Source organism: Branchiostoma belcheri, unplaced genomic scaffold, assembly GCF_001625305.1.
Source record: "Branchiostoma belcheri isolate BF01 breed outbred unplaced genomic scaffold, Haploidv18h27 scaffold247, whole genome shotgun sequence".
NCBI lineage: Eukaryota > Metazoa > Chordata > Leptocardii > Amphioxiformes > Branchiostomatidae > Branchiostoma > Branchiostoma belcheri.
Genome location: NW_017803851.1, coordinates 37,348 through 57,992, shown reverse-complemented (window position 1 = coordinate 57,992; position 20,645 = coordinate 37,348). Strand labels below are relative to the sequence as shown.

The 20,645-nt window shown below is 41.9% G+C and overlaps 2 protein-coding genes across 2 annotated transcripts; one reads left to right on the top strand and one right to left on the bottom strand.

Moving 5' to 3' along the window:
• Positions 1-4,447: 4,447 nt before the first annotated feature.
• LOC109471303 (protein snail homolog Sna-like) lies at positions 4,448-18,461 on the top strand (the record flags this gene model as incomplete). The annotated part of the gene is made up of 5 exons (XM_019770595.1): positions 4,448-4,532; positions 5,657-5,892; positions 17,188-17,379; positions 17,730-17,856; positions 18,271-18,461. Coding segments are annotated over exons 1-5 (831 nt in total), but the record flags the coding sequence as incomplete, so codon positions are not given.
• LOC109471314 lies at positions 18,439-20,138 on the bottom strand. The gene is made up of 3 exons (XM_019770603.1): positions 19,638-20,138; positions 18,960-19,047; positions 18,439-18,553 (listed from the first exon to the last, which is right to left on the bottom strand). Exons 1-3 carry the CDS (start codon positions 19,872-19,874, stop codon positions 18,462-18,464), a joined length of 417 nt encoding a protein of 138 aa, XP_019626162.1. The 5' UTR covers positions 19,875-20,138; the 3' UTR covers positions 18,439-18,461.
• Positions 20,139-20,645: the final 507 nt, after the last annotated feature.

Here is a 20,645-nt window from a genome sequence, read left to right as displayed (position 1 = left end):
AGGCAGGTTTTAGCGGAACATGCCAAAAACTTCCTGTTTCCTGTGTCTTTCTCCAAACCCTAACTTGTTGACGGCAAACCTGAAAGAAAACTCGAAGACTTCCTTCTGAATGGAAAATATCACACATATTGTTCATGCATATATGGAATTTGTCAAACATAACATTGGCATGTTATGCAACATTGGCATGTTACGCCCAAAAAAAGGGAGTGTTCTTAAAGAAGTCAACCCCATGTGACCTGAATATAGCATAATAATAATTAACCTTAAAAGTTATCACCGGTGATTGCTAGCTTGTATATGAGGAATATGTTGGGTAATCCGAGTACAGCAGTTATCTAGTTACCAAATTTCATGAGCAGTCATCCTGAAGTACAATGGTTTGATAGGTGTATGTTGCCCGATAACTAAAATGTGTGCAGTTTTCAACAGGTCCCCTTTACTTCCCCTGGAGGATTTCATTGATAGATGCTTTGACTGGTTCCTGTAAGATAATTTGTTAGGTACTACCACATTTTAAATGAACTTGTTGATGGAATTCAAAGTATTTCAAATGGTACCAATGTGTGTCAGTATGTAAGAACTAGGCAGACTTCTCTCTTCCACGTACAGCCACTCTGCATGAGTAAGGAGATTCCCCTAGCCCATGATCCCTGGTACATGCGTAGTAACATTTTGTTTTGTACCTGGCTTTCGCAGCCCTTTAAAGCTAGGAACGTAATCGCTTTGTTGGTCTAATATAAGTTATACACACTGGTGTCAAGAAGATATATTGATTTCAAAGATATACACTGTATTAAGGTGCTAGACTTTACATATTCGTCATTATTTACATAAGTATGGCTAAGTGCCAGTGTTAGTGTACAACTGTAATGGGGGAGGGCAGTCAGTTATGGTTAGCTGGCCATGGTATCCACCAGAACAGTTCAGAATTTAAAAAAGCAGTATACAAGTGAATAGACATATTTACTTTTATGATTATCATACAATTTTTGTAAGATATCGTTTCAATGTTAAAGTGTTAAAGTTTTTTTTACACATGTAATATTACACAGGTAAATTGAGTAGTGAAGTGTGCATTTAACTTTGTTCTTTGGACACACACCATGAGCACTATCACATGATATACTTTCCCTGCAAAATAAAGTTCAAATTTCCTGTTCTTAATTGTTTTATAATTAGATATTGTCTCTGATACATTGTGCAATGCCACTATTTTAATGTATCAGGTAGTGAGTCATGAACAGGTGAACCACTTGCAACTATGTCTCACCAAGGAGCTCACCCACGCACAAACCCACCCACATGCCACATGGACAGTTCCTGCCATTATTTGTTCATAGTTTCTATTGGGATGTGTGTACGTACTGTAGCAATTGTCAAAAGACTGACTGCTTATCTAGGAAGAATGAGGAACGGATACAAGTCGGTCTCATGATCATGACTTCAAAATACATGCCATTTGTTTCCGTGCGTCCTAATAAGTCTAGCCCCTGAACCTGTGAGCTGTGCCTTACTGTAAGTTGTAACACATCTGAAATCTGATTTGGTTATCATTATCATTTCTATATCGTCTAGTGTTTAAACAAAAAATTTTGGCTTCAACCAAGTGCACATTTATACGGTACTTTTCACTTTTATAATATCTTGCATGATTCACACTGTTGCGTTGTGGAGTCAGGAGACAGAGACGGTTCCACTGCGTTTTACAGCCTTATTCTATAGTGTTAGTAGACTACAGGAAGACGTGTGCTCCGAGCCCCAGGTCCAAGGGAAAAGAGAGTTCTTATTACTTGATCATGCGTGCTTCTGAGCACACATTATTCAATATTCATGGACTAGACTAATACATGAAGTATAGAGGGGTGTTGGCTTTTAGCTTACTTGTACTTCTTGTAACACACACCACGTGCATCGTTTCCTGGCGGTGGCGGGAAACACACAAAGAAAGTTTGGCCTCAGCCAGAGGGGTGCATGTTGAATATTCTCATTTTTTTCGTTACAGCAGCGCTCCCACAAACATTGAACAACAAGTACCTATGGAATGATCTATATATTTCATGGAAAATCATTAACTTACACAGACCGATGTCCACATTGGCAATGGAATTGTTGTATCCATGGTTCAGCCTACGAAGTACTGTTCGGGCGCGTCGACGTTTGCAAACTGAGACAATTTTCATCGACCTTCAATGGATTATGTGGCTTCCATCAAGGCGCATGTAGAATGTTTCTTAAACTTTCATCGACCACGCACTGATTTTACATGTCGGGATGATACTAGAGTCGATCTGATATATTGTCGCCGTATACCAGAGAACAGATTTAAGAGCAAACTCAGTGGCGTACCTGACCTGACCAGCCGAATCAGCTGTGGGTGTGTAGGTCATAGTATCATGAATGTCAAAGGTCAGCAAACGCGGCCTGCGTACGTGTGTGCGAGCAGAAGTTGAGTTGAGTTGCAAAAATTTTTTTGTCATAATAGTGAGCCTTTTAAATAACAATGATTTTTTTCTGGGTATTTTGTAGCTTATTCCCTTCAACAAATACAAACCAATTGTAATACTACATTAAATGATTTGTGTGTGTGTGTGTGTGTGTGTGTGTGTGTGACTGTGAGTGTGTGTGTGTGTGTGTGTGTGTGTAATAGGGTGCTCTGACCTGATATGTTATAATTTTTGCTATATATATATAATATTAGTTTCTGTTGCACTATGGTACAATTTCCTGGTGCAACCGTGAGTCATTGAATTCGGAACCCTTCTGTCGTCTGGGAAAGTGTAGGCGACCCTTGAGTATAACCATATTTGGGGATACAAGGAGCTAACCGGTAATGTCTTAAGAATTTAGGGAGAGGATATGACTCACGATGACTAATATAAAAAGAATCCAACTTGTTCCAAGAAATTTGTGTGTAGGAGGGCGAAATATATAAAAGCCTGTGTACTCTTGTAGCTAGTTGAGTTGAGTCAGTTCAGAAAAGACAATACAGAGTTTCCACGTAGCTGTCGGCTCCTGTGTCTTTCTTTCGGGTCGTACAACTCCAACATCGGCGGCTAATTCTACGAACTTTGTAAGAGCACCCATCGGAACTTAGGTCATCTAGCTACCATCTGGCATTGGCCTTGACATCACTCTTACATGTGTGTGTGTGACTGTGTGTGTGTGTGTGTGTGTGTGCGTGTGTGTGTGTGTGCGCGCGCGCGTGTGTGTGTATACGTGTGTGTGTGCGTGCGCGTGTGTGCAGTTCGCGAGTTCTGTTGAGATCTCAATTTTCTCTATTTTAAGTTTCCATGAGCCATCACTCCAGGCACTTCAAATCAGGTTGATGATTTAGATATCACCCTGAGAGATAGATAAGTTGAGTCTTCTGACTCTCAGGTTTCACAACTTTATTTTTCATTGCCTTGATGTTAGATAATATGCTACAAATGGAACTTCATGAAAGAGTAAAGAAAGAATACCGTTTCTAATGACATTGGACAGCCTGAGCACATACACATAGGAGTCAACACTTACTGTCTGGCTTAGAGTTCGACCAATATGGTTTTCGTGTCACCTTATACCTACAGCTGCTGCTTTACATAGTGAATAGTACAACTTGGAATAACTTCAATAGGCTACCCGTTACCAGTTTCCCTAGAAATGAATAGTAGGTTATTGTCTGCTTCCATGGTGACCGCATAACAGATGACGTAAGTCAACCTTTGTCTCGTGTGTAGTGCATGTAATGTGTCTAAGTTGTTTGAAAAATAAACAAGACTAGCAGTGTCCAAAATACGTTTGCTCGTCGGCCTTTCTGACAAAAGATGCTGCACGATATTTTGCACATATTCATGACCAGCGGAGTAGTTCTAAAGCATGTACATGTGTTGTTCAAATACAACGACGTAATTCTTTTTAAATTGTATATGCTTTTTGGTGCGTTTTCCCTAGAAATAACAACATTAGTTTTGTCTAATTTTGACATGAAACATACATTTTCTATCATTTCGAACCTCCCTACCATAAAAAATGGAGAAGTCGGAAATGTTCGCGGGCATTATCAGCCCGGCAGTACGCCCAGAGCATTGAATTTTAAAAGTCGATTTTTTTCTCATTTTTTCACGTAGTATGCTGAATCAACCCTATCCTACCCCATACCGATAGTCATGTGGCAAAAATTTGATGTCGCTGTGCCGGGCGAGCGCCTTGAAAAAGTACGTGCCTCCCGCCGCCGCTATTGGTGTCAGCCATTTTTGAAATTTCCGAACGCCCGCGAACATTTCCGACTTCTCCCCGCCAGAGCCGAGGATGAGTCACGTGGTTTACCGCTACCCTGTCCGCAAAGGATCCTGGGAATGTGCAACTCGTGCACATTTCTTGCTCGTGAACTTAGGAAGCACAGTCTGCCAACTTCCAAAATCCCTGTTTCTGCGCTGAGTGGGTACGACTTCTACCATTCACCATGCCGAGATCTTTTCTCGTTAAGAGATTCAAGCACATCTGGGAGTCAGGCGAGCCCAAGCAATCCAAACAGGATGAGATGGGAGGTAAGAAGGGCCACATTTTGTCCTGATTTTGGCACAGGCAGTGGTTATTTGACCATGGGTGTTTACTTATGTGTGACAGGACCCGGTCCAGTGGCTGTAGTTGATCCTACTACTGACATGCTGGCATACCTTGAATCTATGCGGCCGAAGCTCGGTCATCTTATTCAAACTTTCGGCATGGAGAAGTCTTTACAAGCTCGTAAAATCTCACAAATTCGATCAGGCGCCCGCCTAGTCTCCCCCGTCCTGACCGTTACGTCTCCCCGCCTTCCGCGTGCCTTACATGACGTAATGGTACTTCTCGGAGACAAACACAAGACCAAGGAGGTTTCCTTAGACAGATTTTCTCAAGAAGCTCAAAACTAAGGAGTAACCTTGGCGGAAATCCAGGGGTGTGCTCAAAGGTAACACCGACTACGGTACGAACAAGACGTAGATGCCCCTGTTGCGGCTAAGGTTTCTCCCTTCGCCAATTTTGGTCCGGAAAGGTAGAAGTCTGATTCTGGATCTGGCTTGTCTCTTGTGAATCATCCTCCTTCGCAGGGCTAAAATCCTCCGGTTCCTTCCTTCGGGTTTTAGAAGGAACCGGAGGATTTTAGCCCTGCGAAGGAGGATGTTGTGAATTGACTTTGGGGTTATCTGGTACTTTTTGGTGTGCCCAGATTATCCGCCTACAATCTTGAATGAAATGTATCATCGATAATCTATGCATGAGAAAAACAGCTGACTCTACAAAATTATATTCTCTGAAACGTGTAATAATATTTGAAAAACAATTTAGACTTTCTTTATTATTATTCTTTTGTTTCTGGACATAAATTCAAGATGGTGGTAGCTTCTGTGCACGTGATTTTCGGAAAATTGATAAATTCCAGAATTCGGCTTTCTTTGTTTTGACAAAACATATAAAAACCTGCGGAACGTTTAAAGATTTTCCAAATCCGCCCAACCTATTGTATTGTATTATCTAATTCTTTGTTTGTGTCAGAAATCAGCTTATTTCTTTGAAGTCTGACGCCTCGAAAAAGGAAATAGGAAAAAACCACGCTACAACTGATTAAACTTTCAGTTTACCAGGAAAATTTGTAGAAAAACACAATCTGACACTCTCTCCCAATTTCAAGAAGCCCCCGAACTGGTGACGCTGGTTTCCGTGGACTGGAGTACAGGTTACCACCCCGTTCCCTTCGTCAACCCGCTGGGCCTGCCTCTGGTCGCCCCCCACCAGGACAACCCCAGCCGACGGAGTCCGGTCGAGAGCACCCCTCTGCCCCCCTCCCCACCCACAGATGACCTCAAGATCAACGTCAACGATGAGGACAACCTAAAAGTCATAACCACCCCCAATAAACCCAAAGTGGTGAGTTTGTGTATACATTATGTAATCGTGAGATTGTTGGAGAATATATAGTTCGTCTGTCTGTTTACTTTGGAAATGGCCGTAACGCTCTCTGGTTATTACAAATTGAGGAAACAAACTTTCGCTTTTCTTCGCGTGCTGAGCGCCTGTGAAATTGGAGATAAGTTATATTGTTTGCTTTCCACTTTGCCCTGTTTGTTCCGCATAAACACCCGTTAGTCTATCGGGTTATGTGTGTTTATTTTCGACAGTATAATACACAACACTAAGTGGAATAATTTGGCAATATACTTTGGTGAAGTGTTTCGACATGGTTCCTTTTACTATTGGTCGACTGAGTACCGCACTAACAAAGTAACAACTCACAACAGAGCGACCAACATGTGACATATCCACACCTAGATATCTACGTGCACAACGATTTTTCATTCAAAAAGAGCCAAGAATGGAGAAGATTGGACTTACCTGAGTCAAATTACAGCGAGATAACTTTCGCTCATCCTCCCATGGCAGGGGCAGCGGCTCCGAATTCCTTCTCCACCCTTTAGGAATTCGGAGCCGCTGCCCCTGCCATGGGAGGATGCTTTCGCTAAAATTACAGAGTAACAGGGCCAAATCCCCATACATAAACAATGGGCCTTGCGACGAAGTAAATTGTCTATTTTCGCAAAATCTGGAGACGCGGCAAAAACCAAAACTCTAGGTGGCCTTAAACTTCACCAAATTACCTACAAAATGACACCAAAACCAAGAAGAATGACCTACCCTGAGCGACAGGATGGCAGAAAATGTGCCTCGCGTCGAACACCAATTCCAGTGTTCGGCCGCCATTTTTGTGTGTGACCCCGGTGTGAACTCTGACATAACGGGGTCGAACGACCTGATTGGCCCGTTAAGAAGGTCGAGCTATTCAACACTGCTCAATTAGTGGTCTGTTCAAGGACATGAATGTTCATGTGCTTACTGTACAGAAATTCCTACATTATATATATATATATATATGTGATCGTTGGGAAGTCCGAGTATGAACAAGTTACTAGCATTAACCAACCTCCTTGCATAATTAAAGTTTTACTGCAAGACAAAAGCCTTGTAAAGGGTACACTGCACAGAAAAGCCAGATTTCCACAAGTTCGCATGCTTGGACACGTTGGTGAAACCTGACGTGTCCTTGGCGCGTACACGAGTTTCCACGGGTGTCCCACCCCGGCGTTTACAAGGTTTGAAACTCGTGCACACAATGGGACACACAAAGTGTACAGGGTTTCTCACTTTTGAAACCTTCCGTGTCCGAACTATTTATTGTCACAATGAAAAGCTAAGAAGTGCCTTACATGTGGCAGTATCCATTCTAGGAAAATAGAATGCACAGACTCCCTGCCACACAGCAATCTATACACGCAGTTTTATTGTTTGTGTGCATCTATTGCGATGTTCTTACCACATCGGTAGGGGACTTTTGGATATAACCAAGGAAATTATGTCCTTGATATAACCCTTATACAGAGCGGTCTGTATATCAAAGCGGTCTAAGTGCATCCAGAAATGTAAAAAATAGCTGAAGATCATAAACTAAAGACGTATCCATGCGCAACTCGTCTGTGTATGTACCGTGTTTTGTTTTAGGTGCAAGATTATAACCTGTGCCTAGAAGTGCAGATAACGTGCAATTTTGAAATTTCTACTGAAAGCTAAGACTTTGTGGAAGTAGTGATCAGAAAGAGTTTGTTTGTTCAACTAAGAGATGCTTTGCAGTATTTTCCGTCGAGGGCGAGTGTGGGACAAGTGTGTTTATTCTTAACCTACAACCAGTTCAGACAGAAGTGCAGAGTTCAGCATGCTCATTGCTGTCTTCCCGCCATCAGTCACCAGAAGTTCCGTAGACTTTGCGACCGTCGTAGCAACATCCTTGCTACGAGACTCCGTCTTGGCTTTCGCTTAACTCCACACGTCCTAAGTTCAACTTAACCCCCGAAGTTGCGACTGTGGAGCCACGTCTGAGACGGTTGCGCACTTTCTCCTCCACTGTCCTCTGTACCGTAGTGGACGCACGGCAAACACTAGCCACTACTGTACGTCGCCTTGTGGATCGACCACTCTCCACCAACATCCTGCTCAATGGTTATCCAGGTAACGACATTTCTATAGACCAAAATCTCTCGGTTGCTCTTCACATCTACATTCTATCAACAAACCGGTTTTAACTCTAAGTCCCTCCAGCCATTCCTACAAGCCATATATTGTTGTATATATTGTATATACTAAGTTTATTGTACTCAACCGACCACTGGCCTCCTCCACCTTTACAATTGTTATGTATCAAATGATTTTAATGTATAGGTAATTTAGTTGTATTTCGTTGTTATTTACTTGTATGTATATGTTTATGTGGGGCCCGAAATCAGCTATGGCTGCCTGTGCACCCATTGTATAGCTACGTGTGCAATTTCAAATAAATAAAAATAAATAAAAAACCTCGAGCCTTGGTTGGGCAAACTGTGAATTTTTTAACTGCAGTAACATACTAGTACAATAAATAGAAATAACAAGAACGTCGGTGTATTTGTTTCACAACCAACCTGAAATGACATTAACATAGCGACAATTATCTTGAAAACTAGCAATGTACAGATTTCTTTGTCTGCTCGGTCGGCTTTCTGCATATGATCAGCATGTACAGATCAGCCTTCTTGCAGGAAGAAGTCTTTTCCTCTGCATTACCGCACGTAGTCAAGTCGATGTGCCATGTGGTGTATAGCCTCGTGTAGAAATCACACATAATGGCGAAGTGCTGATATTATAGGACCTTAATTAAGCTCCAGGCAAAACAACCTATCATGACGCCTACGCCACAACGACAATCTGGTAAGGCAAGACATTAATGTTGGAGGGTCGGCCGGAAATCGACTAAAGAGAACTGAGAATTTAAAGTGTTGATTTTGAACGACCTTACAGTCACCCTGGGCTAAACACAACATGCTTTACCTTTCAGATTTTAATATAGTTACGTAGTAGTGAAAAACAGCATTTTAACTTATTCTGGCTTGTTCCCGCCTTTCAGCTCTCAGCTGACGACGCAACAACGTGATGGCAGAGTTGATCAGGTCTCTGTTTCCGCCATAGGCACGAAACAGGGCGTCCCCTATGACATTTATGCACAGAGCAAAAAGGGATAGAGCAGGCATGTTGTCTGTACTAGATCCTGGACTGCTCTGAGGTACAGCTGGTAGATATCATTTATTTGACCGAATCAGAGCAATGGGAAAATGCCTTTGTGTGCGTAGGTTACAAACAAATAGGACCTCATAACTCACCGGGTCTTGGATCGTCAAGTACTCTCAAGGACCGTGACCGAAATAGTGTTGAAATACGGAAGAGTCATACATAGGAACAATAACGAAAATAATAGGGTACACTGCACGGAGATTTCCACAAGTTAACTTGCTTGGACACATTGGTGAAACCTGACGTGTCATTGGCGCGTACATGAATTTCCGCGGGTGTCCCACCCCGGCGTTTACAACTTTAATACAAGGTTTGAAACTCGTGCACACAATGGGACACACAAAGTGTACAGGGTTTCTCACTTTTGAAACCTTCCGTGTCCGAACTATTTATTGTCACAATGAAAAGCTAAGAAGTGCCTTACATTATGTCCTTCATATAACTGTAACAATTAGGTGCTACCAACTGATCCGTCTGACAGGTCATGAGCTTTTAGGGCTAGGAGTATAGTTTCTGTTTCTACTCGCCCCTGAGTGTTTCATAACCCTTATACAGAGCAAAATATTTTGCGTCCGGCCAAGGTTAAACCACACTGTTTTAGCAGGATATATGTAAGCTTGGTATGAAAGCGGTCTAAGTGTTTCCCGAAGTTTCTAGGTAATGTTTTTGTACCTAGCCCTAGGGCATGTATGTGCAACAAAAAAAATTATTATGACTGCCTTTTTTAAATTTTGTGGGTAAAAATGGCTTGAACCCCTGATACATTTTGGTGTATACTATTGGTAAGTCAGGGATGCAATAATCGACGCCGAAATGGGGCATAAGATAAAATTTGCAAAACGATGTTGTGAAAACAATAGCTGAAGATCATAAACTAAAGACGTATCCATGCGCAATCGTCTGTGTATGTACCGTGTTTTGTTTTAGGTGCAAGATTATAACCTGTGCCTAGAAGTGCAGATAACGTGCAATTTTGAAATTTCTACTGAAAGCTAAGACTTTGTGGAAGTAGTGATCAGAAAGAGTTTGTTTGTTTAACTAAGAGATGCTTTGCAGTATTTTCCGAGAGTGGGACAAATGTGTTAATTTTTAACATTGATCCTTAGTTGGGCAAACTGCGAATTTTTTAACTGCGGTAACATACTAGTAAAACAAGAGTTCCGAGATCTCATACCTCCATGAAATATGAGCCTAATATGTAAATATTAATTTCATCATTATTTATGCAAATGGCTTCTACATTATCATAATGTATGCATGGTGATGTTAGCTTTTAACTAAGTTACACATGTTACAAGTATGAAATTCCAATCATTTACCACTAAGTTATATTATATTATTATTTCATATTAATTATGCAAATTATGTCTGTATTTGCATAATTAGTATCTGTTGATATTCCACCTGCCATAGATTATGTACATTACATGGAACAAGTCCTTTGATGTAAAACACTGGAATTACAGATTTTCCTCATTAATTATGTAAATTAAGTCTTCATTTGCATAATTTACATCTTATTATGTACATCTCTGTCTGATCCACATACCAAAAATCATTCGAATATTATTTGCTCTGAAAGATTTTCCCAGAACCCGTCCTGCAGTCCCAGCACAAGCTGCTAGGGGGTCCAAATCCACACCACTTATTAATGACAGGAAATGCCATCTGCCACCAAAAAATCAAGACCATAGCATGCCCAGGACAAAAGATACAAAAACCGGAAGTTATGCTGCAGTACCAAGGTCAGCCACCAGGAGGCGCACATTTTACCTTGACCTTTGGCCTCCCAAGCCCTACCCACAAACCAAATGCCATCACAATCGACAAAGCCGTTCTTAAGTTATTGTGACGGAAAGTTTGCGGAAACACACACACAGACAAACAGACAAACCGAAAACAATACCTCCATTTTCATGTCGGTAATAAATAGAAATAACAAGAACATATAAATATTTTGTACTTTGCGTCGGTGTATTTGTTTCACCACCAACTTGAAATGACATTACCATAGAGACAATATTCTTGACAACTAGCAATGTACAGATTTCTTTGTCTGGTCGGTCGGCTTTCTGCATATATTAACGCCTCATTAATTCGGCGCCATATTGGAGCTATAGTATAGAATGGGCAAAAACAATTAGTGATCAGAACTTACCAAAGTACTAGTAAGCTATTGTGGACTTCGACCTTGGCATATTTACCTTTGCAAACATTGTTGTTTTCGTTGGTGATGAGGGAGACCACCTTGGTGTTTTTTAAACATAAACCCATGCTGTAAGGTGCAACATGCAAGATGCAAGATCTATTTTAAAGTTTACATTGTTGTTATATGTGTATTGTGGTGTCATGATCAGCCTCCTTGATCAGAAACGGTGTCTATGTTTATCGTGTTGGTTGAGGTTTAATTCCTTGGTTTTTATTTCATTTTCTGGAACACGAAGAACAAGTAGTTGAAATCATTACACACTCAGGTAAACTACATTACAATTCAGTGCATTGGGCATAAGATTTGCATTTATTGTTATTTGTTGTTATTTTACCGTGCATCTTTTACACAATAGACAAGCTGGGCATTTCACAACTCTTTGTGTCGTTAATCTTGCAGTGATCTGTAAACCCTATCAGCCAATTGCATGCATTTCACCTAGTAGGTGGTTTGAATAGCAGACCAATCAACGCTCGCGCCGCTATTTTTTTTAAATCTACCCGTTTGCACTGACGCCGGGTTGTTGTAGCAGTTTCCAGGACAAGAACGCCGTTGGATGTTGGCAACACGAACCAGGAGGAGACCCCCATGCAGAGGTTTACTGGGAAAATGCATTTGTGACCTTCAGTCTATTTCCTTGATCAAGACTTCGCAGATGACATTGCCCTCATAGACAGTGACGAAAACGGTCTGCAACAGTCAACAGATGCGACAAGAGAAACAGCTGGCAGAGTAGGTCTGAACTTTAACGCCAAAAAATGTGAAGCCATGGGTGTCAACTTGACCACTTCCCTCAATATTAAGATAGATGATGCAACAGTGAAGAATACGGGCTCCTTTACATACCTAGGAAGTACAATTACAGCCGACGGGCACAGCCACACGGAAATTTTGTCAAGACTTGGAAAAGCGAGCTCAGCTTTCAGTAGGATACAGAAAGTGCTGAAAAATGGCATGCTGAGTCTACAAAACAAACTTAGAATCTACCAAGCAACAGTTATATCCATATTGTTATATGGAAGTGAGACGTGGCAAATTTACGCAGCAGACCAAAAACGCCTGAACGCCTTCCACACCAGATGTCTAAGGAAGATCTTAAACATCTCATACTTGGACAGAATCACAAATAAGGAGGTGTACCAAAGAACGAATCAGACAGAGGTGGCAAGTATGATCAGGAAAAGAAGATTCAGGTGGTTCGGACACGTCATGAGGATGGGAGACAACAGAATGGCAAAAAAGATCCTGGACTGGAAACCATGTGGAGGAAAGAGAAGCAGAGGCAGGCCAAGGCTGACCTGGAAGGCTGATGTGGAGAAGGATCTGGAAGCAGTTGGAAGCTCCTGGTACAGAGCAACAACACAGGCCCAACAGCGCACAAGGTGGAAGCGGACGGCCCGATGTGCCATAAAATAAGTGGCACGGGAGGAACTAAGGTGCTAAGGTAAGGTCTATATCCTGCTCTTTTAATTTTGAAAGCCGACAGTCTATCCTGGGAGCCAGACTCGTGCACGTGAGACTGCGGGTAGAGGCGAGTGATAGACCGCGCGCAAGCGACTGATAGACCGGACCGACTCACATCCGTCCCGACTATCCACCGTGTCCAAACATATAGTCTAGGCCGTGCTATGCCAGACGATATGCAGGCCAGTAGGTTCGCCGCCTCAACAAGGCTTGTTGCACACCGCAGAAAACAGGCACATGCAGATGCCGACTTCTACTTTTTATTCAGCCTGTAAACCGGAGTCTGTTGGAGTTTAGCCTCTGCCTATAGCATCAGGGATCTGGCTCACATGGTACTGCAAGCCGGTGGGATGCCTAACGTCTTTCTTATCGATACTGGATTCTGTGGTGGCTACCTGCTTAGAAATTAGGCAAGACAAGCTAGGGACGCTTCTAACATTTGGTGGACCAGACCAGACAGACTCTGCTCCCGGGACTATCGGCGTAAGGGCCGTACACAGAAGGATGGGAAGGCGCAGGATCACTTCGAGACCTACAGTTTGTTTCATCAGAGCTGAGAGATTGTGAAGGCGCACTGGAGATTTTGGAGGCGCACAAAATACACTTAGAGCGGAACCTCCTGAAGAGCATTTAGAAAAGAAAACAAAGCACAAACACAAAGCTGCAAGTCTCTCGTACAGTTGCGCGAAAGTTATCTCTCCCTAGTCGACATCTCCATGAAAAATGTTTCTGTTTGTTTGTCTGTGTGTGAGTGTGTGTGTGTGTGTGTGTGTGTGTGTGTGTGTGTGTGTGTGTGTGTGTGTGTGTGTGTGTGTGACTGTGTATGTGTGTGTGTGTGTGTGTGTGTGACTGTGTATTTGTGTGTGTGTGTGTGTGTGTGTTTCCGCAAACGTGTGGTCAGCATAACTTTATGGATTGTGATGATATTTGGTTTGAGGATAGTGCCTTAGGGGGCCAAAGGTCGAGGTCAAATGTGGGCCTACTGGTAGCTGACCTTGGTACTGCAGCATTAAACTTTAACAAGCTTGAAACTTACTCCAAAATAAAGAAGGACTTTCACATCGAAAACTATCTCCTGTCAGTTCAAAACAAAGCATTCGTAGTTAATATTACAAAACTAAGAATCGGAGCACACTGCCTCGAGATTGAAAAAGGCAGACACAACAATATACCAGCCAGTCAGAGATTGTGCCATATGTGCAAGGATAGTGTGGAAGATGAGTTTCATTTCTTGATGACTTGCCCCACATACAATGTAGAAAGACTTAAATTAATGCAGATGATCAAATGTAAGACCACAAAAACATTACCTAATACAACGAGAGAGGTGTTCCATGTACTTATGTCAGGTCCCGAGACAATTTCTGTTTATCTAGGCCAATACATTTATACTGCCATGCAAAAAAGACATATCAAGATAACTACTTAAGAACGTCAACATGTAAAGTTGCTTAGTGGATAATCAAGACTTCATTGTATACTTTGTTAATTATATAGTATAATGCATCTTGACATTTATATGTTTCTAATCAATATGTTTGTCAACACTGTTAAGCCTAGTACCTGTAGAGTCCACACACAACTGTTCATTGTATAGGATAGCGTAGTCTAGTATGTACATGTGTTATGCATTAGTTATTAGTTCTACTCAACATTCTGTTAAAGATAGTACCTGCTGAACATAAATGTAGTATTTTAGTGGACTCATACTATATGTACTAGCTAGTAATCTTTTCTGCCATACGTTGTACCGGTTACAATTGTTGTGCAATAAACTTTGACTTGACTAACTTCCGGTTTTTGTATCTTTTTTCTTGGACATGCTATGGTCTTTGATGCTATGATTTTTTTTGGTGACAGATAGCTTTTCCTGTCATTCATAAGTGGTGTGGGTTTGGACCCCCTACTAGCTTGTAGTAAAACTGCAGGGAGGTTTCTGGTGAAATCTTTAAGAGCAAATAAGTCCAGAAAGGAACAATGTATTTTTATGATTTTTAGCATGTAGGTAGCTTAGACAGAGATGTACATAATTATATAAAAAATATCCAAAATTATTATGTATGGCAGGTGGAATGTCAACAGATGCCAATTATGCAAATAAGGACCTAATTTGCACAATCAATCTGAAATTTCTATGACTCCCTAATGGTAAATGATAGGAGTTTCATAAGTGACATGTGTAAGTTAGTTTTAAGTTAATAAAACCATAGATATATTATGTTAACGTTGAGGTAATTAGCATAATTAATGATGAAATGTACATTTACATATTAAGTTTATATTTCATGGAGATATGAGGTCTCCGAACTCTTGTTTTACAATGGAATCGGTCGGTCTAATTGAAAGCTTGTGAAACTGAATTTGCAGTATAGCAAAGCCCCATCATTTCCGTTGTACGTAAGTTTCCATGCTAAATAAATACATGACTTTGTACATTGTACTATGAATTTGCAAATACGTGTGATTCTGCTCTATAAGTCGTTAATGTGTCTCCGAAACACATAAAAGTGTATCAGGCCAACTACATTATTTTCATTTTAATTAACAAATCCAGAATTCTCTGTCAAAATTGGTCTGTAAAGTGATACTTGCCTACTAGTAGTATACTAGTAGTAGTAATAGTGCCTTGAGTGAGAGTGCGAAACCTTCGTGTACAAGTCAAGTCAAAATAACTTTATTCATTCATTCTTTCTTTCATGTTAATTGTTAAGAATAATCTCCTAGAAACCATACATCATTAAACTGGCTATAATGATACAGGTACAGATTTGAACTGCAAAAATTGAGTCTTTTGGTACTCTTCTAGGGCGCCTTAAAAATCCTCCCAACGGGAAAACTTATCCCCTGCCTTCAACATTGCGGCCGTGCTTTCGCAGGCCGCGGACTGTCAGTCTCAGTTTTTAGCGGGTATTTTGTTTTGCGAGGTCTGATTTAATTTCTATCCTGTCAATAGTGACAAATTTTCTGTTATTGACAGGACTTTTCCTGTCAGTAACAGTTTTTTAGCTATTGACAGGACTATCCTGTCAATAACCGAAAAGATATACTGTTGACAGGACAATCCTGTCAATAGTGAAAAATGTTCCATTATTGACAGGCCCGTCCTGTCAATAGCGAAAAAAATCCGTTACTGACAGGACCACCCTAGATCCTGTCAACAGTGGAAACGGATTTTTTTTGCTATTGACAGGACGGTCCTGTCAATAATAGAAAATTTTACACTATTGACAGGCTTGTCTTGTCAACAGTACATTTTTTTCGGTTAATGACAGACCCATGCTGTCAATAGTGCAAAATTTTCTGTTATTGACAGGTCCGTCTTGGCAATAGTGCAAATCTCCCACTATTGACAGGATGGGCATGTCAATAGCCTAAGCTTCTTTTTAAGGGCGCATAACACAGTATTCATGGGCGAACCCCGTATACAAAAGTAGTACGGGCACAAAGTAGTGCGGTACAATACTTGAGAAAGCTGCAGAGATTCTTCGGTGCAGGGCAGCGAGGTTAAAACTGTGCCGAATGGTAGAGGAAAGCATCGTGTTTGAGACCGCATAATTTGAATTAGGATGTTTATTCGGCCGGGGTCAATTCGCGCCTGGATCCTGCCACGACCTAGTGCGTCGGCGGCTGCAGTTCACATGACCCCCGCAAAAGCGCCATATCAATGTGCTTTTTATAGGAAAACGAGCCGGCAAACTTGAGCTGATTTTCACATATTTTGTAGGTTGTACCCTGAACCCAAACATATTAATTCCTTGTTACTTGCTTGTGCACCCTACTATAAATTTTACAGCGTCGAACCTTCCCACCTTGGGCCCCTTAACTATAGAAATCCCCATAGGGCGAAAACTGTGTACTGCTACCTTAACTATAACGGTCAGACTCTTGTGCGCACGTACACCATCGTTTTGCGGCACATGTGCTCTTTTACACATTTCGCGCACGGTGTTTCACGTTACGAGTTTTACGTCAATCTGACGATTTGCGGCACTGTCGCGACTCTTTGATTATAGATACAGGAAGCGGAGTTTCTTGTTGTTTTTTCTGGGTACAGGCCAAAATCAATGCGCGCGCGGACGCTATCCATAAAATTAGCTTGGCGTGGCCTTAGGCTTCGTTCCGCAATTAATCCGCACGTATATACTAGTACTCTAAAAGAGCCCGGTCTTGAAATGATTGAGCCAACAAACGTGTGTTTTAGAGCTTGTTTCTTACTGACAGGATTAGGTCGGAAAGTTTCAGTATCAGATCGGATGTCGTACGTACACGCTTCTTTTGTCCTGAATAGTGCGATCAGCCAATGTCAGCGAAAGAGGGCCTCTTGTGGAAAGTAGCCGATTGCAGTTATGAATGCCATAAATATCGAAATATCTGTTTGATTTCTTCTATCTCTACAGACGAAGACCAAGAGACAGCGGTCGGACAGCGAGTCCTTCGTGAGTCCTCGGAGCGGGAAGACGCCGACCGGTCCGTACGACTGTCCAGAGTGCGGGAAGCGGTACAGCACGTCCAGTAACCTGGCCCGGCACAGGCAGACTCACCGAGATCAGCAGGACAAGAAGGCCAGGAAGTGTCCGCACTGCGACAAGGTAAGGAGCAAGAGACTTGTTGAAAAATGCTTAGAATTAAAAACGAATAATCGGTAACGATTGTTTTCCTGTGTTTTACTTACAATAAAGTCCGTGTGTGGATGCTGGATACGATTATGGTGAAAGTCAGTACATGTAATTGATTATGATTAAAGAATAGTCATTAGAAATCGTACTTTGATAATTGTTTCGCTTTTATTCAACACTTTCGCGATCTTGAACTAACATATTGAAAGCTTTGTCAACATTTTTCTCAATAAAATCCACGTTGCCTTCAGTGAATCTTTATAGATTTACTTAATTATTATTTAGATACCAATTCTGATGACTTCCATGTTGATATGTTTCAGGTGTACGTGTCAATGCCTGCCCTGTCCATGCACATCCTCACACACAACCAGAGCTGTAAGTGTCCGTACTGCGGCAAGTGTTTCTCCCGGCCGTGGTTACTGCAGGGGCACATCAGGACACACACTGGTGAGGACACTTGGGTTGTAGTTGAAATGAACGTCACGATCAGATATAGATATAGAAACATTGATGTTTTATGATGCTAGTTGTGTTATAAACTTATGTAGTACTGTGAGAATCCTTGAGGTTAGGTAAACTCCATACAATCTTAATATGATCGCTGCTGAGTCAAATTAAGATCTATCTTACACCTGAAAAGAACAGTGGCAAGATGTTTATACATGCTACGATTGTTGTAGAGTAGTATCTTATAATATCTCCTGGTGTAAAGTTAGACATACATGTATTGTATGATTGAACCATTTATAGCTCATCGCAAGTTTTCTTTTTACAAGATCGCAAAAGCAGTCAGTCTGTTGTTTGGTGTCCATAAATGTAATAATACTAACGGTGATTGTTGTTTGTTCATTTCTTGTGTAGGTGAGAGACCGTTCGTGTGCCAGATTTGTGAGAAGGCGTTTGCCGACAAGTCCAACCTGCGGGCGCACACCCAGACCCACTCTGACGCCAAGCCCTACGTCTGCGGCCGTTGCGGCAAGGCCTTCGCGCTCAAGTCTTACCTGTACAACCACGAGAAGAGTGCCCGTCTGCGGAGCACCAAGGTCACTAAGTCAACAACCAGACAGGCACATAGGCAGGGCGCGGCATACAGACGCGATCCACAGGCCCCCATAGCTGTACAGGGATAGACTTGACCTTAAATCTGAAGGACATATATATAGGAGGGTAAAACAGGCGTACATATACAATAGGCTCAGGTTGTATAAGAAGCAATGTTGCAAGGACAAAAGCCATTCTGGACAATCATATATACCGCGTTTACAGTTTAGATGTCCATTGTAAATACTTAAGACTCGACCCGCCCACCAAGAATAGCACAAACGACATACCAAATAGCTTATTTTCTAAAAAAAATGTTCCAACCGTTTCTGAAAACTCTCCAATTCCTGTTTCGTAACATTAATGATGAGAAACAATACTGTAAAAATGTAGAATTGTTGTTCACCAACGTTAGAACCTTGTACTGATGTATCTGCGTATCTTTTAAGTGCCAAAAATGTAGGAAGATCTAACAAGGAATTTCGGGGACAGTGACCCATAATATTTACGTTTGTTGTTCGCCATGACGACGCATACAGACGGAGGAGGAATGATGTGTTCGAAGTGACGGAGTGCATATGGACAGATGCTTCTTGTCTGCAAAAAAAGCATTTATCAATGAACAATGGGCGCTTTCGATGTTCTAACCTAATTTAATTGCAAACCTCGTGGCTCGTAAAGAAAATTTGCTTTGTCACATAAGTGACAGACCCTCGCATTGGTTAAACGTTAACTGTTGCTGGTTTTTGTAAATTTCACAAAGAACAAGATTCCAACATGGCGGCGGTGGTGGCGTGACGTGTGTCTGTAGCTCCGAGTTTTCTCTGTTAACCCGCGTCTTCTGATCAACGCAGACCATCCGAATCTCTTTAAACTGTCTCTCTGTCTGCGTTGGATCTTCGTTTCATGGGAAAACGAAACAGGGGTTCCTCTAGCTCAAGTGCGGGGGAAAACAGCCCGAGTCAACAGAACCCCCCTCCCAAGACGCTGAAAATGGTTGCCAATCCACTCGATGACGTAAGTAAGGTGAGTTTGAATTCCCTCTCTCCAGAGCTACAAACACTGGCACAAGTAATCATGTCGCAAGTAAAGAAACAACAGGACACTGTGGTAAAGGAATTTAATACTGTTGGGGATAAGCTGTCGTCCTATATACAAACATTAGATACCAAAGACGACAGCCTCACCACCGACATGGCGGCGCCGAGTTCCAGGACAACGAGATGAAGCGGCTCAACGACTCCCTGCTGGCTGAACGACGAGAGAGGATCAAGGCGGGCCTGCTGGCTGAGAGATACTCGGTGAAGGCGGATGTTGTCATGCGCGGAATCCCTTACAGGAGAGAAGAGAACTGTAGGCAAGTACTCAAGGATTTTCTTGCCGACGAACTCGGCCTCGATTTTATGCCTATAGTCGCGGTTCATCGTCTTGCAAGATCTACACCTTCCCGTCCCGATCCTCCTATATTAGTCCGTTTTGTGAACTACCACGACAAGGATTGCGTTCTTCAAGGGGGGAGGAAGTTACGGGAAAAGAACAGGTTCGTTGTGCACGAGCACTTGCCCCCCTCCCTCTCCAAGCCGCGCACGGTAAACTGATTCCGGAGAGGAATGCTGAGACGGAGAAAGCCAAGGACAGTAAAGTGAGTGTTTCGATCTGGGTACCTCCCAAGTGTACTTACGCGGTGCTGATGGTTAACGGCAAAGAGAAAAAGAGGGTGGACGCCGTAGACATTCTCCTTTCAAAACAAGACTAGTACTAGTGAATATAGAAACTTATGTTCACTTGACTTTTTGAAATGAGTTATTACTGCTGTATGCGTTGTTTTCTTTACCGTTTAGAAGGCCACTCTTGTCCGATTGACACGCAGCAGTATGAACGACTTTGACATGTTTGTTTAGCGTTTCAGCAAACTACTTTTGTGTAACAGGCAATCTCATGACCTATTTGAAATGCTGTAAATTTGCATTAAAAAGTGGCTGTTTTCACAACAGGGTCTTAAGAATTTTTTGACAGCTGCTAATTAAGTTACGTAATGGCGCACGCTAGGCGAAAAGAAATCACTTCATTCGTTTTTGTTTTGTTGTTCCTTTTGTTATCATTATGATTTGCCTTGTGATATGTGACATTTGCTAGCCTGATTAGGTTGATTAGTTGGCTTTGTAAAGTCAACTACTAGTACCTTGTTTCTATGC